This window comes from Haemaphysalis longicornis, unplaced genomic scaffold, assembly GCF_048455015.1.
Source record: "Haemaphysalis longicornis isolate Haplotype H1 unplaced genomic scaffold, Haemaphysalis longicornis Haplotype H1 scaffold_8, whole genome shotgun sequence".
NCBI classification, from domain to species: Eukaryota; Metazoa; Arthropoda; class Arachnida; order Ixodida; family Ixodidae; genus Haemaphysalis; species Haemaphysalis longicornis.
The window spans coordinates 192632413-192654170 of record NW_027526445.1 but is presented as its reverse complement, the minus strand read 5'-3'; the positions used below and the strand labels follow the sequence as shown (position 1 = coordinate 192654170).

At 50.3% G+C, this 21758-nt stretch overlaps 1 protein-coding gene across 2 annotated transcripts in view; it reads left to right on the top strand.

Moving 5' to 3' along the window:
* The first annotated feature begins 2365 nt into the window (after positions 1-2365).
* Positions 2366-21758, top strand: part of LOC144149861 (L-asparaginase) — a 55384-nt gene continuing 35991 nt past the window's right edge. For both annotated transcript variants that reach the window (XM_077681573.1, XM_077681571.1), the window contains exons 1-3: positions 2366-2540; positions 4633-4794; positions 7259-7523. In XM_077681573.1, the coding sequence (XP_077537699.1) occupies positions 2515-2540; positions 4633-4794; positions 7259-7523 (453 nt within the window). In that variant the 5' untranslated portion in view covers positions 2366-2514. The remainder of the gene's footprint in view (positions 2541-4632; positions 4795-7258; positions 7524-21758) is intronic.

Genomic DNA, 21758 nt, shown 5'->3' with positions numbered 1-21758 from the left:
GGCGATAACGTCGTTACTGCGTTTTTAGGCGCCTTCTGTCAAGTGCGCGTAATTTCTCTGAGAAAGGGCGGCAGTTTCTTGCGGTCGTATTGCCCAACTGGGACCTGTAATGATTGTTGCGCGAATGCTTTAATAATGCAGGCTTGGGTACGACATTTACCCCTTCTCTCCCCCCCTAGTTGGAGCGACGTTTTTGTTTCTTTGCGGACTTTGCCGCAGCGCTTTGAGAAAGACAGTGTCTGCAAAACTCGCTGCCCTAAACCTCACAAGTGTATGCCCCATTTTTATAGATTCGTGTTCAGCCAAGCGCCTTCCTTTCTCCAATTAATAAAGATTTGAAGGACACTGTTCGTCGGTGGGGCAGCAGGGACGCATTACTTCAGCCTAGCTGTACGTAATGAAATACGAAAATTTCGAGGAATTTAATTATGTTGGACTAGTTGTCGGTGCGCATCCAATTCTCGACACAGAAATGCCTGGGATGATTTTCCCTTTGGGAAGCGCATTCAAATAACGAACACTATGTTTCCCCTGTTGCAAAAAAGAGCGGCATGTGTACTGCGGATGCTAACTGAAGGTGTAGGAACTCGGAGTTAGTCCAGTCAGTGAGTGAGTGTTGTTTTTCTGAGGTGAACCTAGCCTTGCATGGAATATATCCCAGCCGAAAAAAAAAAAAAAGATTGGAAGTCCAGTTAAACCATTCCAAAACACCATTGGGCAAATTGGAGTGTAGTTGGTCTAATGATGTTTTGGACCGGTCCAGTTGGACTTTAAATCTCGGAGTATTTGTAGTGAGTGAGTGAGTGTTGTTTTCTCGAGGTGGACTTAGCTACCGGCTTTGGCGCCACCTGAGTGACACCACGATGCATCATAAACACTGAAAACCATCTGTTCATGCTGAGTTCTGTTAGTCGTAAGACTCCTGCACTAGGTGAAGTGCTCGTCTTGCCAGCATCCAGTGACCTCTCAGAAAGATAACGTCATGCATTGAAGCATAGGGGGACCTCAGTGGCTGGAGATAACGAAGGCAGGTTGCATGCTGTGATTGGAGCTGTTCATAGTTAAGTGTCCTACGTCACCACGCACCTTGAAAGAAAGCTTTCCAAATAGCGCACAAGGAAAGACGCTAGGCTTTCGGGATACGAAACGAGTGCCATGGATTGGGCCACACATATGATGCAGGCGGCTGTCCACGGGCGGATCATCAGAGTAACAGCAGCCTATGGACTGCGTGAAAAGTGCTGCTAAGAATGGATTCTTGCAAAACGGGGGCAGTGCAAGTGAAGCTCCTTCTGGCAGGCCACATGCAAAGTCTTCTGCTGCTGCTGATTGACGTGTGCTCAGTAGCAGACTGGGTGTTTACAGTGTTAGGCTCTTCATCACTTTCAACCTCTGCCGTGTTTTCCCTTCCCTTCCGGAGACCATCACAACCACGCTTATAGCTTTGAACTTCAAAGCATAGGTGTGCCAGAGAACCTGCAGCAGTTGTTCTTCAGGCGCTGAGATAAAAGTTCCCCCGCAGTCTTCGTGCTGCTGAAAAGCGTGTGCAACTTCCCCCTTACAAGGACACCAAGAAGGACGTATCCAAGTCACCACTCCTAGGGGAATACTCGTTGATTTCCACAATCGAACTGGCAGAACTTTCTGTACCACACTTGTTGCTGATGCTGCCTATGCTGTGGGTACTAGAATTCAGTGAACAGATCTCCCAAACCTTCAGCCTAGGTGCCCATTCTGCCAAGCAATGCTTCGAGCAGGCCTCGGAACGTGCGCACTAGGACTGGCCTCAATTACTGTGCACAGCACCTCTCCCCATACGATGCCAAATGAAAGCGTAAACTGCGATTGTAAGATACGCATAACATCAGACTGTCAAGAGTAGTCTAGCGCAGGAGGTGCAGGTGCTTTGACTAGGGCCAGATTCATTGCCGTGTTTACACAAGAAGGTCGTGATACCCCTCTCCTAACTCCCCTTTCTCTGCCCACCGTCTCATGAAAGAGGTTCTACTGCTACTCATAATGATGATGGCGACTGGGAGGATGTGGATGCCATGGCGGATGAATAAAAGTACATGCTGGCAATTATCGCCACTTCTTGCATCCCTCCTCCACATGGGGAGTAGCGTCTGCTCAGAGGCTAGCACAATGCATCATACTCTGTGGCAGAACAAAACACACGCGCACTGTCTTGTGCCGGCCGCTGACCAGCCGTCCCTTCCCCTGCCGGCAGATGGTGGGCCTGCTGCTGCTGCTGTGGCTGCCGGTGCTGGGCGGAGGGGCGCACGGCGGCTGCCCCGGGCACGCCTGTGCCTCGGCCCGCTACCTGGGTCCCCCGCCATCGGCCATCGTGGACATGCCGCCCCCTCCGCGCCTGCCCTCGTTCCCCACCTGGGCTGGGCCCCCCTGCGGGGTCCAGGGCAACCGCAGCAGCAGCCACGAGGGTGGCAGTCTGCCCTGCCACCGTGCACGCCACATGGCCAGCCTCAATGCCGGCGCCTCGCTGGAGTCCCCCGAATGGTGGCTGGTGGCACCCAGCTTGGGTGAGCGGGGGGCCGCCAGGGAGGTTTCATCGAGCTCGTAATAGAGTTTCATTATAATGCATGCTGGAGGGAAATGTGTCACTGTAGTCACATGTTGCCACGGGAGTCGCCGTTGCAGCTAGGCACGATCCTTTCTTTGTTGGCCTGGCTCGCAACGTGCCTTCTTGTGGCTCCTGGTGACAGAGGGGCAACATTATGTTTTCTTGTTCTCGCTTCAAGAAGCATTTGGAAATATTTGACAAGAAGTCGTTTTTATTAGCTGCACCTTTATGTGAATAAAATAACTTTAACGTACAGTCACGGCAACTCTTCAGCCCATTGCCAAGCCGTGCCAAGTAGAAGCGGAATGTATCTCCTCGAAACACAACGGCACACTCATTCAAATGTGGCTCGTCTTGACACTGGTGCTATATTTCCCTCTTATATATATCACTGTGACACTCCATACTGTGTAGGGCAAAGGCTTTCTGCCATTCTGATCACATGTTCTAAAGTACACTCTTTTCATCCAAATTTTCTTATTTCGTCCCAACATCGAGCTCTGTGCCTTCCCGCGTTGTGCTCTAATTTAGTCTGCCGCAGTGGTGGTGGGGGGGCTGGAGCCATAACTGCAGCCACTAAATGAGCTGTGTTCTAGCTTGCTTAGTGATAACCGCAAGGAGCAACTGTTTGCTGAGTGAAAAGACAAGTGGTGGCTCATCAAAAAACAGCGAGGAACACAGAAGAATTCACAGTACAGGCGCTGACTCGCAACCAGTATTTTATTGGAAAGGAGCACAAATATATAGCCAACACGTACAATCTGGTGGGGGCAAAACAACCAAAATTTGAAACATCAGATAAAACCGGGATGAAGGCGGGCATGTGAAATGCTTATGTAGTTGAGTGGAATTCAAAAACACCCTTTTCTCCTCGTACATTGGGTTGGCATAAGTGTTAGTGAACTGCAACGGACACCAGTTATGCAAGGCACTAGTGTAAGGAACTGTTTACTTAGGTAAAGCTTGTTGCACTTCTTTGGACATTGGCGCTTGTTCATACTGAGCCTCCATTGTGGCAACACTGATGCTCAGCTGATTTCAGGAACTACAGTCTGGCATTTGCCTCGGGGAGGGACAGGGACAAGTGATGACTAGTCCCCATCCGGCTTTTGGGAAAAGGGGATTCCACTCTGTGTTCACCTCTTCAGGCATTGTTGGGCCACTGTACATAAGATTGGTTTCTGTTGCAGGCCGCGCAGTGCCATTGCTTTAATTCAGGAGTGCCCGCAATTTTCGTGGAAAAATGCAGAAATGTGTAAAAGTGAAGCACTAGAGTGGAGCAAGGTACAAGCACGAGGGGCACCAGTGAATTGCTTGCCTAAGTGGCGGCTGTCATAGTGACTGTTAGTGGCCATGGACATCCACAACGGTTGGGAGCACAACGGCCCATTCCTCGGTTTCATAAGGATCGGGAGACCAGGCTCTGACAATCTTGTTTAGAAAAAGTGGTCAGTTTGTCCCATCTGTATGAGCAGGTCAAGGCTTCAAATGCGCTGCAGAGGGCAGCTTAGTGCAGTTGGTTCTGGCACAAAGGCAGGACAGAGCAGAGGCGGACGAGAGCGCTCTTTGGCATGTAACCTTGCACGTAACCTTGTCCCATTCCTGCTGTGTTGACCTGATTCAAGCACCAGGTCGCAGTGCCCTCTCCCTCAGCAAGCTAGTTGTTGCTGCCAGTGCACAATGCGCACGGTTGTTGAGGACTTCAAGTGCTCGATGTTCTCCCACAGTGGTATCCCAAGTGTTCGTTCCTTTCAGCAGTGGCCGTTTTGAGCGCACCCTTTTTGGGAGCTATCACACTGGTCGAGAACGGATCCAAGCTCAGGGTATCGCCTTGAGATTGTGCGGAACCATCGGTGTCAAAAGGCGCACGTGATTCTTCTGCTGTTTCACTGGCTTCAGGATGTCGCCTTCAAGCGTCGTGCAGTGTGGGGGAGAAGAAGGGGGACCTGACAGATTCCATCGCCTCTGAATGCTTGCGGGATGTCCTACTTTGCGTTTCGGACTCTCCTCGTCGCCCGTGGGTGAACACTTGGGGACTTGTCTTGGCGCAGCCTCCTCTTCGGGGGACGGAGACAAGGCGTGGCCCTTGGCCGTGGTCCTGGTGGCGGGCTCGGCAACGGTGCTCGGGTCGGTCGTGCTGCTGGTTCTGTCCAAGAAAAAGCGGTGGCAGCCAGGACGCCCCTCCTCCCCCCCGTCCTCCGCCTCCTCCCCAGGTGAGCAGGAATCGCCGGCAATCGAACGCAGCTCATGGCACTCCGTAGCGGCGCTAAGCACCACTTTGGAACCCCATTGTATGCATATGTACTATCTTGATTCTGAAATACAAACAATGGAGCGCGCGGCTTTTAGTACATGACTCACATTCTGGCGACGGGCCGTGTATGCGCACAAGGAACAAGTTACGAGAGTTTGTGACCAACCTTGGTATGGAAAGACCATCGTCCTTCCATCGTCTCTTGGGCACTCGGCACAAAATAAAAAAATAAAGGAATATAGCGGCGTGCATTATTTTCACGCAACGCAGCGACAAAGTTATAACACTCACGTGAGCGGGCGCCGACCGCAGCAAAAAAACAAACGAAAATGCTCACTCGCACAACGATGGTCTTTCCACACAAAGTTCGGACATGAACTCGTATTTCCTTTGCATCAAACCAGTTGTCGCTCCTTTTTTTTTTTTTCTTTCACTTTAGTTGCTTCCTAGAGTCTTACCCGATATAAATACTTGTATCAAGAACCCTTAAATATATACAAAATATGCATTAGGCTAACTTTACTTCACTAACTTTAGTGTGAGATGTCAATCTTATGCTAGAAACAACATAACAGCGCAGTACATGCATAAAGAAGGACATTTTATAGCATATAGGTTGTCATTCCCCAAAAAACTTTCCGACCTTTTTCTGTGCAACTAAATTACCCGATTGGTTGAGAGCGAGAGCGCCACAAAATTTGCAAATGCCAAGGACCCCAAAAATATCAAGATTGGCCCGACCGCCTTGATATTTTTCCGTTCACTCTAACCGTTCCCAGAACCATTTCACTAGCTGTTCCTTGAACCGGTTCGAAATGGTTCCTTCGTTTCGTTCCTAAATGGCGAGAAAAATGCAGGTTCAATCCGGTTGTGGTTGCGAGCAAAAACTTTCCGGTGCTTGATGTGGTTCTGGTTGTGGTTCAACACGCTGCCAGTAGTTGATAGAGGCACGCAGTTCTCTTCCTCACTACTGCAGTCATCATCGCTTTCTCTAAGTGCACCAGCATAGAATGCATGCGATGAGAAAATGGCCATGCTTCTCAGCAAACAGCGTGCATGTGAAAACGCTCTGGGATCCAGAAAGTCCATGCTGAACATTGGGCTGCACCCTAGTGCAAAAAGGAGAAAACTCCAGCAAACAAAGTCCACTTATCCCTCAAGAGATGGCGCATCATGTGCAGAAAGAATGCGGGTGCATCGCAGTGAGAAAACTGCGAAGTTTAACGTTCCCGACAATGGACCGACTTTCCACCACCCTCTTGAGCCAGACGCATCAGGGCAGCCGGCCCAGTCAATGCACACGCACACATGACTGCCACGTCAAACATTTTTGACGGGCAGACTGGCAAACACAACCAGAAATGTTCTGCAAAAGGATTGACATTTGGGCGAGTTGATACTGGGTTGACATCTTCAAGGGCAGCGTAACAGACGATCACACGAGAAAAAGGAGACTAAACTTGCAAATGATTTTGTTAAAACCGCAACACATACTAAGCATACTAAGACCGAACCCACGTGCCCTCGCATCATGATGCCATACTTGTGTTACAAGACACCTCCCAAACTGCGCGCGAAAACATGAATTGAAATTGATGATTAATTCACGGATGGATTCAAAAACAAATTATTTTTCATGCAGAATTATCCATGGTGTGCTTACACACAGATCGCCTCTTTTTCTAATCGCAAAAGCCTGATAACTTCCCTAGCAATCTGATTACCGTGAACAGAAAGGATGGTTGTGTCTTGAAAAACCACAATGCACTCATGTTTCGAACAATGACGAGTGACATGTGAATGCGTAATTGTTTTTAGTGAGTTCTAGTGTTCTGGTAATCTCATATGTACTTATACATTGGCTGGCCAAACCGGTCGGCGTGTAAATTCACGGCGTGCTGTATGGCTGCAAGGGTTATGCCACGTTTCACCACTTTTGAGTGGGCCAAGTTGTATGAGAGAAGGCTGTTGTGAAATCTACATTTACATTCCCAACACATGGCACATGAAAGCAAAATTTCGGTTGAGGAACCTCTGCTGCTCCTGTTGTGGTCTTTTGCTCATCAAGGAGAACACAAAAACCGGAACAGAGCCCCCCCAGAATCCTGCTGGACCTTGTTCGCTGTTGGCTTCGCAGCGTTGTCCGCTACGCCGTGTGCATTCAGCATGCACTGTGCTGTTGCACATGCTGTTGCTGCGTGCTATCGCACAGTGCAGAAAGCACACGTGTTGCGTGCTCCACTATGTGCACTGCTCTTTGAAGCCCCACTACCGCTACTACCACACGAACGAGATGGGTGGAGTTATTTCTTTTTCCCACCAGCTTTCTCCACTTCCCTCAGAATGGTAGTGGGCTCCCTTCAACAGTGCGACGGGAAAGCGACCAACAGCCGAGTGATCAAGTGATGTGCCCTCCCTCCCAGGCCACCGTGCAGGCCTGCCTGCGGCGCTGCTGCCTTCCAAGGGCATCCTGGTGGGCTCCGCAGTGGCCGCGGGTGGCGGTGGCGCCTACGACAACTCGGCCTTCGCGGAGAACGTCGTCGTCACGGGTGGCGACGGCGGCCATCGCGCCTCCTCCCTCCTGCGCCAGCTGCAACCGCCGTCTCTCGGGGGATACCGGCAGCTGCCTCCCCCTCCCCCGCTGCGCCAGCACCAGCACCTGGCCTCCTCCTCACCCCCCGCGCAGCAGTGAGTGTGCGGGAAAAGAGAAGCAGGAGACACCGCGAGGCACTTCGCTTTTGACGCGGTCACAGCTGAGCACCCAGCGCTTTTGACCAGAGTAACCGAAGGGGGAAGTCCCCGTTTCTTGAGAATGAGGGCAAAGGAAGCTTGCCAGCTCTGCTGTGGAACACAGTGCTTGTCCTGTGTTTTTTTTTTTAAGTCATTGTCAACGTTCATGCAGTGGGAAGGTTTACGAAAAATTCAAAAGAACACGGTACAAGCACTGTCTTTCTAAGTCCTTGTCAACCTTCGCACTGTAGTGTGTTCCACAGCAGAGTGCTAGCTTGCCCCACAGCACGTTCTTGTCAGACTGGGTTTGACGCTGAGGTGGATGCTTAACGGACTGATTGTTCTTTTTTGTTTAACTTTGATGGCACTTCCTTGGCCCAGCACCTGGGGCTCTTGTTTTCTGGCACACTTCCAAGAAGTGTAGGGGGTGTTCCAGATTGCACATAGGCGGACTACAATATTTGTGCGCACAGACTCCCCACTCTGTGGATCAGACTTAATCGTTATTTGTGAGCGGAAACATTTGCGCCATTGGCACTCCCCACCCCCTTCCTCTGCAAATGGCCTAAATGCTGACCCTTCATCACTGTTCCCATGTGTACAAAACTGTATGCTGACATTGTTGGGGTGGTCCCCTTTTCTTCCATCCTTTTTCTAAGGAGGTAGTTTTTGTTTTTCTTTCTCTCGCTCTTGTCGTCGTCTTTTCATTTGCTGGTATGTTTGCGTGCTCTATTCAGAGAGGTTAGGCACGTGATTGTTGCCCCCACCTAGTTCCCCAGGGGCCAGCTGCCTGACGCCTGTTTCTCAATCCCACCTTGGAAGACGTCGGGAAGGCACTAATATTGTAGTGTGTGCTACTCTCCCATGCGCTTGTATTTGTGCCACTCTTGTCGGGCACTCACAGGTTTAGGAATGGCGGACTCTGGGACTAAATTTTGTCTTTGGGTACCTACTTGTCTGTGCCATTCACCGAATCAGTTGGCTCTTTGATTTACAGTCCCTGGCTCACTACTGACTTCCCAAGAAGCAATCTGGCATTCACTTTTCCCATAGTATATTCCTGTGGCGGGTGGAATCCTCGTTCTACCCGTGGTCTGTCCGCCATCTGTCCGAGAGGGTAACACAAAGAGCCCCACTGTCTTTTCGCACTTATAAGCTGACAGGCGCGGTCTGTTTATACGAATGGATGAGCTCACTTTTAGGAGTGGACGCATTGATGCATTGTTCTTTGAAGCTGCTCTGGGGGGTTTCTTGGAGGCCCTCTGAAGAAGTGTTTACCGGGTGCAGGCAGGGAGGTGTTCTCCTCGCGCTCCTTTTTTCCCTCGTCGTGATGTGCCGAGTAGCCAGTTTCAGAAGGAGTGTTTGCACCGCGGCCGCTACTAGTTTCAGAAGGAGCCTTCGTTAACGTGCATTTATAGGCCTTTTCCAGCCAAACATGGGGTGGAGTATTATTGGAGCTGGTGATTACTTGCTCACGTTAAAGCCAGCTGGCTGCAAGTGTGGCCTAACCACCTTGAATTGATGCAAAACCGGATGGAGGTAAAAAGAAACATTGCCACACATGCGAGATTTCGCCACTGCACTCCAAAGCAGTCCACGACCCTCCGTTAGAACATGCATCGCAGCCCAGCAGCAGCTTCGACACAGTTTGTTTTCTTTAACAGAAAACTGGTCTGACAGTGTAAAAGGGACCCGGGGCAGAGTTGAAAACAAGGTGGATTAGCCCCCATTAGGCTAGGTTTGAAGGGTGTGAGACGTGAGCTTTTAAGGTGTCTATTTTGTTCCGGCATTGAATGCCGCCCTGTGTTTTTGCTGGCATCGCGAGTGCTTTCACTTTGCAGTTCACATTTTTGGGGGGCAGGAAGCGGAGTGTGGTGGGAAGACATTGTGTGATGAGCAGGCACACCCACACACAAAGCGAAAGGAAACAGACGGAAACAGCAGCGTTGTGCAGCCTCCAAGGCTCTGATGCATTCCCCTCTCCTGTGCTGCGTCAATTTTAGCACGTAAGACAACAGGGAGACAAAAAACAAAACACGGGGGTGTTGCTTCGGCTGCAGTTCACTGTCGGGGAAAGCACAGGAAGCGTATTACTTTCGGTCGTGTGTTTTTGAGAATAAGCTGCACTTGGGGTGGTGCCCTTGTGCTTCACCTAGTGTCACCCCCAGTGGAGTCTAAGCAGTACAGAGCACTATACTATAGGCCGATCCCTTGGTGGTTTGCTCTGCCGAGTGTGTGTGGTCCTTGTCATTGATGCCTTGTGGGAACACGCCCTGCAAGCTTTAAGGGGTCATCCGCAGGGCTTTCCTTGGCCTCTGGGATTTCGTTGCTGTTCCCTTTTTGCTCCCCCTTACGGATGGGACACCGCTTCAGCACAGAGCAGACAGGGCGTAGGCTTAGAAGCGTTGCAATGTCTGCCAAGACAGCAGCCGATATGGCGGACGCACTTTACGCTGAAGTATACTGCTTACGTTTACTGGGCCAGGCTGATTTGCATGCTGCCCAAGGGGCAGTGCACCCATTGCGCTGCCTTCTAGTCACAGCAGGAAAACGTCAAACTTTCCAACGAAGTGTAGAGTCTCAATCTCCAGCGCCGCTGCATGCAACTTCCAATTTTTACGCCTGGACAGGAGCGCAGCGCCTGAAGAATGTACACCTAAGACCACAGCTGTATGTAGTAGTATTGCTCCAAGAGTACGTTCCGTAGGTTTTTTTCTGCATTTTGTGTTGATAACGTATGCATTTGTGTTAGCTGCTACCTTGTTGCTTAAACGTGGCATCCTTTCGGTGGCAAATAAGTCATCTTTTCGGCCCTGGAAAGTGATCCTGTAGGTGAGGCTTTCCTCTAGAAATTCAGTTTCTCCATTCTGATATGAAAAGGGTCCAAAGGCACAGCTAGTGTTTCCAGACACTTACAAGAGAGGGGAGGTGCGAGGCAGTTTTAGTGTGGCGCTTGTCTTTGTGTGTCCTGCAACAAGTTCTTGAGGTCTACACAATGTGTCACAGTTTTTATCAAATTTCTTTCTGAAGAGTGCAGCTCAACTAAAAGGTGCAACTAGCCATTCCCTTTTCTTTATTATTTGGACGGTGGAGTGGGTTGTTTCGTTCAAAGACTTAGTGCTGTCACCGCAGTCTCGTCTTTTTAGTTTTAAGATAGCCCAAGGAGTATTGCATCAACTGTGCTTTGTTGCGCAATGAAGGGCAACCTTATTCATGGTGTAATCAGCTTTTCAGCACTTTTCCTTTGTGCCTCATGCTTGAACAGCCTCGAAAAATTTTATTCACCTTTGGAGCACGTCTGTTTGAGCGTGCGCACAGCTACTTTCGCCACAGCATTGCATACTCGCGCACTTATTACATGCTTGTGACAGAGTACAGAGCCTACTACATTACTGTTACATGACCCAGTGGAAACCTCTGTGTACTGCCTACGCCATGTATGCTTTTTCTTGACGTTAACGTCGTAAGTGACCTTCACGTTGTGCTTTCATTGTGGTGGTTGTGTTTGTTGGGGCTCGTCTGCTTTACTCAAACCTGACTACTACTACTACATTTTCTCAGACCTCTTGCGACAAATGTGCTTCTGGGCTTTGTGTTGTTGCAGTGAGGTTGGTTTCACATTTGGAGTTGTCGTGAGCTTTTTTCAGCTGTCACCTTGGCAGTCACATAGCTGGACTGCTAGAAGCCAAACAATGTCAGTGGATGCTGTGAAATGCTCATTGTAAACTTGTGAAATGCCTGGGAGCTGGCGTTTTCAGTGGCGCACCAACGTTAAGCTACTGCACGCCTAGGCTTTCTTTTTTATTTTTTGTCATTTCAAGTTGCTTTAGTTATTTTGAAATGGTGCAGGCAATATTGGCAGCTCCATTGCGTGTGCAATAACTTTTGTCTCAGGGTTTGTATTCGTATTGTTTTATTTTTCGAGGCGGTGTTCTTTTTTACATAGATGTCGACAGTATTTTGCAGTGCATTCAGTATATACACGTGTATCTTGCTTCATTTTGCTATTGCAATGTGGCTGAATTTCCACTTTTTGGATTTTGTCGGCAGCCTGGGGGCCGAACAATAATGTACTAGTCACCGAACTGTGGAGTTCCTTGTTGAAACACCTGCAGGTTCTCATTTTTTGCTTTGTTACGTGTGCAATTTATTCACACTATTGCCCTTACCCCTTTGTAACAGTGCATTTAAAAGCTATGAAGCTCACACTATTTTTGTGCAAACTTGTGTGAACCTCTTTTTCTTAGAAGGAGCTATTATGTAACTGTGTTTACCACGTTAGAAACTCCTACGTATGACTGTACAAGTGATAATTACAGTGGCAAATTTGTAAGCGGGCAGCTACTGAGTTTATGGCTTATTTTTGCCCCTTGCTGCACTCGTTGCCTTTGAGTGTGTATTGCTTTAAACAATAATGGTGTTCTGCAGTTGTCATCTTGAGGCAAGCGTATCCAAGGGCCATTAGACTGTGTTTTTTAGTATGTGTTTAGAAATGCAAGGAGAATAGTTGGTGAAAGAGCAGGAGGTTGAACAAGGCTTGTAGGCTGATCCCTTTGCCTTGAGCAGAGTGACTAAAGACATCCACTGGCTATCAAAAGAGGGAAATCTTTATCATTGCTGGACCTGTAGTTCCGATTTCAAAGCAGTTCTGGACCAAGTGCCAATGTGCTTCATTTAAGGAAACTCTAGCAAAACACTTTGTTCCACTTTGGAGAGCCCTCCCGCATCACCTCGAACCCCTTCTATTTGGAATCTCCATTTTCTGTCAACATTTTGACTGTTTTATAAGCGTGTGGCTCAAAGGGGGCTCTTTTCTAACTTCTATGAGCAGCAGAAGCTTTCATACGCGGACAGTTACACTCATGCTGATAGCAGTAACTATATACGTAGTAGCGTTATATTGAATTCCTCAATGTGGCGGAGCTATCAAATAAGATCATCTTGAGTCATGAGCATCTCAGATTTTCTGAGATGTGCATAAAATCTCACACAAAGCTAGCTTAATTTCACTCTGTCTGCTCTTTCTTTCCTTGAGGGCCCCATGAAGTTTGTCTTTGCTGTGTTGGATTTGTCCAAAGTGCTAAAAGACAGAAAAACTATAATGATGCCCAGAAAGTACTGTTTTCTGATAGATGAGTGTAACTCCATGCACCAGGATGCCGGTAGGAGGCTGAAGCTTGCTAGCCCTGTTCATCACTCGGGCGTAGACGACTACACACGAATGAAACCTTCACAGCCCGAGCAAGGCTGTCGGACTGTATAGATTTAGCATTAGCTGTGCAACGAGTAGGGGGACGCGAAGCTTTCTCTAGCAGTGCGTCTGCATTTGTGCGGCATTGAAGCGGGAAGTTCTTGTGCGTGCATTCTTTTTTTTTGCTGCTACATCATGTGCAGCTCATATACTGTATTTGTAACTGGCATTTTCCTTCTAGCCGTCTCCTCCACGTCCTCGTGTAGTCGCATTTCAACTACAGCACAGTCTTTCCATCTCGCCAAATAAACGTACTGAAGGCACCGAAAAAGTGTGGCTGTTCCTTGTTGTGCTCTCTCTCTCTCTCTCTCTCTCTCTCTCTCTCTCTCTCTCTCTCTCTCTCTCTCTCTCTCTCTCTCTCTCTCTCTCTCTCTCTCTCTCTCTCTCTCTCTCTCTCTCTCTCTCTCTCTCTATCTCTCTCTCTCTCTCTCTCTCTCTCTCCCAGTTCCTCCCTCTCGTGTTCATCTCTCCCCTATTCTCTGGGGCACTGAGCAGAGTTGACCACTGCTGTTCTTAGGGAAAATTTAAACGTGGGAAGGGTCGTCTGGCCAAAGATATGGAGGCTTGAGGGTGACTGGGCAACTGTTAACAAACATATAACTCCTATATAAAAGGACTGCTGAAATGGGTTGGCTCACTTGGGTGGAGTTGCACTCGGCTGTCCCATCTTGCAGTATCTGGGGGTTATCGTGAGGTTACACATCGGCCAATTGGATTTGATAAGGAGTCTTGGACTCGACGTACAATGTCCAAGGTACTCGTTTCCCACATGCGTAGTTGTCAGTTCAACAAGGTTTCTTGGCTTGCCTACTGTCTGACCTGTACTGGCGAATCGGAGAAGCCCAAGGGTGCATGCTTGCTCCAGGAAAGGTGTCGAACATGACATCGTCGTCCATTCCTACTGAAACCTTGTGGAATGCTTCCAGCAGTCCCCAGCTTCATAGGAAAGGGTTTGCTCTCTGCTGTTTTGAACATCGTGCGCCATTAGAATTATTAAGCTTACATCAATGGGACACCAGCTGTAAGTTTCTGTGGGCGGTACAAGACAGCCCTTTTTCTGTCGTCTTGGCGACTGGGCATAGGGGAACTTTTTCTCTCCTTAGAGTGGGGATGGGGAGCTCTTCATTAGTGGACCCCCGCAAATGGTGCGCGACCGTCTCTATTTTAACTGAAAACAACCTTAGGCAAGCTGCTCAGCATTTTGTGGCGCCTGGAAAGAAGGGAGGCCAGCAGGGTGGGGAGGGGGAGAACTCGCTGTTGATTGACCCACGTGTGGGAAGGGGTTAACGCGCATAGGAGGAAGGTGATGAATGGTGGTGAAAAGGAGTGCGATATGGGATGTGGACAGCTTTTTAACTAGGGTTACAGAACACCGGCATTTTGTTGCCAGATTTAGGTACAATTTCGGCACCTCCTGTATGCACCCAGTGCCATCGTTGCTCCTTCGCTTTGAGATCGGCGGCACCCAGCTGGAAATTTGGCCACAAACAGCTGGGGCCAGCTGCCGTTTTCTCTGGGGTTCTTATTTGGGAAGCTGCTAAAAGCACTCTGGGGTTTGGCTTCAGTAGCGAGGTCGCGGGTTTTGGAGCAAACGGTGAGGCTCTGAGCCACGTATGTCAGTGCGATTTTTTTCCCCTCAAGACCCGTTATTTCGTTGTAACAGCGAAGCTGTTTAGCAAATCGCAGTTTTTCCTGGGAAAAAAAGAAAAAGTGTCAGCAGTTAAAAATACCGAGGAGCTGCCGAGCACGCGCACGTGAGCGCGTGGGATGGCCCGGCAGTTAAACAAAAACAAGAGAATGCCTAGCGCTCGTGTGTGCGTGCCTTAATTGTGGCGACCGCCCAGCGACCCCGGCGCACGTTTAATTGTCAAGCCAAGCGTACCCACTTGGGAAGGTTAAGATTGCAGCGACCGCCCGGGCAGTTAAAAAAAAAACAAGAAAATGCTGAGCACTGCTCGTGTGTGCGTGCCTCGTGGCGACCGCCCAGCGACCCCGGCACACGCTTGTCGAGCGAAGTGCACCAACTTAAGGAGATTGGCCAAAAAAAAATACTCCAGCGTTCGCCGTAATCGTGGCGACACTTGTTCGGAACGAGAAAGACAGGTCTGTTACGCTTACAGCAACTTGCAATTAATGTAGGAGTAATGGTCGCTGTGGCAGCGATGCAAAGGAGAAACAAATCGGCTGCAATCGTGGATCTTCTTGGCCAATCCCCCTGAGTGGGTATGCGCCACTGCATGGGCCAGGGCCACCACCCACTATAGCCACTTAAACCAAGCATTGCACTGCTGATTAGGCCTGCCAGCTTATGTCCCAATTTGGGTGTTGTATTTAGAAGCAGGAGTTCCAATGCTGAATTCCAGGTTTAAATACCTAACAAACAATGCATTTGCAAAGTTCCTTTAGTCCCACTGGCCAGACCACGGGCTGTTTTTATCCAACACACAATGTCGTTTTTCAGTTCCTATTAACCCTTGAGGGTTGAATATTTTCACCAAGTGCGACCCCGCAGGGTCGATTTTTTTATTGCTGATTTAAATTATTCGGGTGAATCTACTTCGAGAAAAAAATATCGTAATTTTTTTAGGGTGCCCATAAAGTGACAAAAAAATCGTTTGTGTTGTACATACATGTGGTTTATTTATAAGTAACACAAGAAAAATTTTAAATAAAAAAGCCGCCCGCATCTTCCCACGGGGGGAACTCGAGTAAATGCGTCGCATCTACTCGAGTCAAGCAAAGCGTCACGTCAAGCGAAAGCCAAGCAAAGACGCCCTTGACTGAATTCCGAACGCGCGCTCCGCCGCTTATATACGTTGAGGGGACTGCGTAAGCCGGTCCCAGTCGACGACGTTGGCGTACTTGTAAAGCGGCGTGGACTCTAGGTGTTTGAGCCAACCGCGGATGTTGCTTGGCCGGAGAACGGCACACCGGTTATATGCGCAGCGCGCCCGAAGGAGAGGAAACCGCGGAAGAGAGAGTACTGCACATGCGCCGGCCCAAGCGCGTCTGCCGCGGTTATGACGCAACGTGCCGCGGCTATGACGCAACACAATCCAACACAATCCACTTTAATCCAATCCAATCCAAGCCAAGACAATCTAATTCAAGCCAATCCAATCCAATCCAATGCCCCTCGCGAGAGAGTGTTCGAATCCAATCCAATGCCCCTCGCGAGAGAGTGTTCGCTTTCGCCTCGACGCGCATGCGCAGTGAGCGTGCGGACTACAACGCCAACGCGGGTGACATCGTGAGTTACTGAAATGCTCTGCATTTAAAACGAGAGTAACAAGCCGGCACCTTTTGAGTGAATCAAAATCAGATAGACATCAGTTTTGCGGTTGCAAAAAGCGGGAAGCGCACGGAGGACGATACCGAAACCAGCCGCTGGGCGCGTGCGGGCGCGCGCGGCCGGATGCGGGAGCGATAGACGGCGCCATGGAGGAAAAAAAAGCTTAGGAGAGGCCCCCAGCTATCCCCGCGCATTGGCAAAAGTGTGGAGGAAGTCACGTGTTTTCGGCGGCCATTGTAAGTAGCGTTAGCAACGGCGTCCTAGCAACAGCCCGCCCGCCGTTCGCCAGTCATGGAGGAAAGGCAGCGCCTGCCTTGTCGTCCGATTGCGAAGATTGCTGCTTCGCTTTGCTGCGCTGTGGTCTTGCGGAACTCGAAAAGGATGCTGCGAGTTGCGACAGCTGCGCCGATGGGAATATGTCATTTAATTTCTACTTGCAAGTGCACCTTGTACCGCGTCAAGCTATTGCTCCGGTCGCGATCACGACGCGCCTATTGAAGTGCAGATATCGTGAACGCGCCGTCCCGTCGTACGCGCGGACACCCGTCTGGTAGATTTTCGGGAAGTGATACACGTGTGCAGTACGTAGGCGACTTGCAACCGAACGATTCGCAACTCAATTTTTTGGTTATCGCCGCCGCAATATATAGTTTGCTAGGCCGGCAATGCGCGGCAGTGCTTTTGCAACTGTTACAAGGTAGATTCCCAGTTGATATAATTCCATCGTCCTATTACCTTAGTAGGTGTCCGTCTGTTGACTGGAAGAGTGCTGGATCTGGAATCTGGATCTTTTTGTGGTCTCGCTCTGGATTTCGATTTTCAACGCTTCATACTGCGAGGTTAGTGTATGAACGTTTTCAACTGATATCACCTTGAATTTATTGTCACAGAGACAAGTTGAAACTTGGCGAAAAAAAGTTTATTGACGCCACCCACCCTCTCATTTTTTTTTACTCAATAAAATGTTTTGCCTCCTCCTCCTGCTCCTCCTCCTCCTCCTTCGCAAAAAAATCTATCGAAGGCACGCGAACAACGGTAAAAACATTCCACAATTTTTTAGCGTGAAATCTGCATGAAGTACTGCTTACCTATATATATAGAACGGCCGTTTAATTGACTAGTCATCTCTGGGATTGCCAGTGAAACTGCAACGCAAACTTGGGCACTTTCCAGTCCGGTAGCCGCATGGCGTTCGCCCACTGTTTGCGGCGTTCTCCATCGCTTGGGCACCTATAAACGGCGGCGATTGCAAACAAAGGATGAATGCACACCAATGTACAGTAATACTTGTCAGCGGAATGATGCACTAACCGGTGGAAAGTGACGCCCAATTCCTTGGGTACCGATCGCGACTTGCAGCCTGGCACCGAGCATTGCGGCATTGTTAGAGCGAGCCGCTTCGCAAACCTGCTGCGGCCACACTGAAGACGTGTAACAGTGTAACCGCGCGTTTAGGTTCACGGTCACACGCTGCAAAACGGCCTTCTACCTGCCTATCAGCTGATTTCCGCCGGCTCGGCGCTGGCAGATGCAGACGACAAGAGAGGCGATACAGGACGGAGGAGGCGGAGAAGGTGCACCGAGAGAGAGAGAGGCAAAAAGAGTCCGCCAATGGCATGGAGGGCCAATGGTCCGCCATTCGACTTACAGAAATGGCGTTTCCGGCTGCGCTGGGTGTGACGTCAGGGCCTCTCCTAAGCTTTTCTTTCCTCCATGGACGGCGCACTGCTCATAAAATAAAAAAAAGAGAAAAGAGCCTCATCAGTTTCGCAGGCGACCTTGGTCTGTGGCAGGCGCAAGCGAGAGGCGCCCGGTGGGCGCTACCCAGCCGCTGCGGTAAATAAATAAAAAAAAAGAGCCATCGACGCAAGAAAAAAATTTGACGTATTTCCGAAGTGTGGCAGCACATGCCAAGCAAGAGAAGTTGGGAAAAAGGCGCGCTTTTTAAAAATACAAGCAATGCCGTACACATACGTCATTGACCATTTTGAAAGTGTTTGCCGATGCCGTACATGTACGGCCGTGACCCTCAAAGGGTGAATTGGCCTCATTTCCGGTGCCCACAGGTCATTTTTGCCAGTTCTTTACTTAATCCATTAAACACTATTCTCGTTTCAGTTCCCGTCTTGCAGTTTCCATCCCCAGTATATAGTAGAGAGAGATTTCCTTATATAATATTGTTCCAAAAAATGGTGCTTCTCCCGGCTAACACAATAAGATTCTCCTGGCTCACCAGTCTGAGTACTTATCGAATGTTGTTGCAACCGACACCTCGCGGGAAGATGAGGAGGTTGGTGTGGGTATCTTCTCTCCGGCATTGGAATGGTCTTTTTCATTGCGACTATCAAATTATATTTCCATTTTTTATGCAGAATTTCTCGCTATTCTTGCCCTCCTGAAACTTGATTCAGCGCAACCTCTAGGGATGTTACTTACGGATTCCCTTTCCATGTGCATGGCTGTTTCCTCGGAAACTGTAAGTCCCATGATTCCTGCATCCCCACTTATATGCGGACGATTAGGCTTGTTTGGCTGCTTGGCAGCTGTGCGTTAGCCCTCAATGAAACCGCTGATATTTTAGCTAAAACAGCTTGGATGGATGGATGGAAAGGTCTTTATTGGGTAAATACTGCAGTAGGTAAAGCCCGGTTGACGGGCCGACCTCAACGTGGCCGTGCGTTGCATCCTCTTGGGCAGCCCTACTCGACAGGGACCCCTTTGCGGAGTCCGTGCCTTTCGAGCGCCTTGAGAACCTGCTGGATGGCCCATTCTTGATCCGACTTGTTGGTTGAGGCGATGGCGAATTGGAGATCTGCGGGGTATTCTGTGAAGCTGACGCCGTCTTGTATGGCTGCACAGTCCCATAGGATGTGCCAGCGATTGGCCGTACCTTGTTTGCAAATGTCGCACTGTGCGCTGGTATAATCGTCGGGGTACATGTGATGGAGGAGCGCCGGTGTGAGCACCGACGCAGTTTGGAGGCGTCGTAGCTAAAACAGCTTTGGCTTTGCCGATTCTAGAAATTCTTCCCCCGTTTGCTTGCGTGTTGCTGGCACGTTAGCGCAACTAACTAGCTCTGTTGGCCCAAGAGGCCTCTGATCACGGGCTGCTGAACACCTCAGGTTCCGCTGGAAAAGAAGTCTCCGTCAAACTCGCTTGTGCAAAGTATCAATAACCTCTTTTCGCTGTAGTATCACCCCACTTAATTTATGCCTATTTCGGGCGGATCTGACCTCTCCCTTGGGCCACTTTTGCCACGAAATTGAATCTGATGAACATTTCTTCCTTTTTTTGCTGCCGATTTTGCTAATCATCGAAGAAGGTCGCTGGAGACTCCCCTGCAGTGCTTTTGTCTTTTGGGGGCACCAAGCCACCCATTTATTCATTTTGGAGGCGGCTCGTCTGCCGTGCTAAAATTATTCTGATCAGGCTGACTTTTATTTTGCTTTCTCGTTCCTCTCTCTTTTTTCCCTTTCTCTCTTGAATGTACATACTAAATCCTTTCTTCAGCTCTACTGTTGCCTTATCTGATTATTTTTCATAAAATAGACTCTTAATTTGGTATATCCCCCTGAGTGGGTGTGCGCCGTTTTTATGGGCCATCATCATCATAATGTGGATGTGGATGTGGACACAGAGGAAGACGGGACCACAGTCCTCCAGGCGCCGCTTGGACCTTGGACCATGCTTGGACGCTTGGATGGCGTTGCCTCCATGGGCGTTGCCCCCTGGTGGGAGCGTGGGCCGTGGCTCCCGCTGCAGCGTTCGCCATCTCCTCACGCGATGTCGCCCCGCTCGCCAGGCTCAAGGGCGGGCCGGTGGGGCCGTCGTCTGCTTCACCATCCGCGGCTCCGTGCGGGCTTTGTGTCCTGAAGCCGAGCGCCTCCTCCAGCGTAGCGGCCGACGGTGCTGGTTTAATTGCAGTGCAGTCTAGGAGGATGTGCTTAACCGTCTCCTCCACCACACCGCACGCCACGCATTGCGTAGGCAGTGTACCACCCGTCCTCTTCCGCCAGACCCTGGTGCGCAGGGCTCCCAGCCGCGCCTCCGCCAGCAGGTCGCTGCCGCGAGAATTATCGTAGCAAGTCGCCTTGCGTATCGACCTTTTCTCTCGGCAGTACATCGCCAGGGTGACCTCCTTTCCCGCTCCCTCACGCCAGTTCGCTTCCTCCCTCTGGTTCGCCAGTTTCCTGAGGGTGTTGGGAGTCATGGCTGGCTGACCACCCTCGAGGCACGGTGCTGCGAGCCCGTAAAGCGACCTCAGCTTCCGAGTCCTCTTCGACCAGCGCGTGTGACGTTCCCTGTACACACTGTAGTCAAGGACCCATCGCACGACGCTGTCCTCCGGTAACTGGAAGGCGCGCTCCTCATAGGAGAGCTTGGCAATGGCCTCTCTGGCCTCAAACGAGGACCACCCCAGCTCTCCCTGAATGCCTTCTATGGCGACCCCCTTCTGCGCGCCCGGCGCCATTCTTCCAGCCTCTCGCTGGCGCCGTTCTAGTGCCTCCCTTGTCCCTGTAGATAGACACAAGACCGCGTTACCATACGTGAGGCCCGCTACCACGACCATCTTCCAAAGGCCCCTCAACACCTCGAAACGGTTGAAGGACCAGAGGGCCTGCCTGATCATCATTCCTCGGCTCCTAGCTGCTCGCATGCGTAGGTCCTTCTCGTGGCAGTCCAGGTAACCGGGAGACGCCGTCAGGGTGACCCCTAAGTATTTGGTGCATTCTTGCACCCGGAGTTCGCCTCCTTGCAGCGTCCACACCGCCCCCCTGTCACACTCCCCCCACGCAAGCACCGCACTTTTCCTCTGATTAAAACGCAGTCCCAGTGTCGCTGCCTCCTGCCCACAGATGTCCAGCAGAGCTTGCAGGTTTTCGGCAGAATCTGCGAGCACCACAACGTCGTCGGCATAGATGACCCCCGGGATTCGCCTCAGCACCGCTTCCCCTCCACGCTGGAAGGAGACGTCAAAGCCCACGCCAGAGACCTGCAGCTGCCGCTCCATGCCCGCTATGTAGAGCATGAAGAGTAGGGGTGAGAGCGGGCATCCCTGGCGTAGCCCCTTCTCGTTGGGAATGGGGTCCGTAATGTGCCCCTCCCACTCTACCCTCACTGAGAGGTCCCCCAGCAGCCCCTTCTCTAGGTCCACGTCTTCCTCGTCCAGACCCAGCGTCTTCAGCTGCTGGCCAAGGATGCCTCTGTCCACGGTATCGTAGGCCTTAGAGATGTCGAGGAACGCGGCGAGGAGCTGGCGTTTCTCCTCGTCACCACAAAGAGGTTGTCCTCGATGCGCCGGCCCTTCCTAAAACCATTCTGGATCCCTCCATCTCCGTGATGGTCGTGAAGGTTGCCTACAGCCTCGCTGCCTTCAAGTCTTGCGCGTTAGTGCGAGCGTCCTAAATTTTTTTCACTGTAAATTCCGCCTCATCAAATCCCTACCTGGGTGCATCAAGCTTACGCGGCCGCTTTAACGCAGCCATTAGCCTTAGGCGATCGGCGGATCTTTTTTTGAGCGGGAAAAAAGTCCTTATGGTGCACATTGCAGTTATGCAATAATATGCAACTAGTTTTGAAAGCGTACGTTTTGAGGATTATCAACAGGAAGCCTGCTGCACCCACGTTTTTGGAACTGTTACCGAAGGAA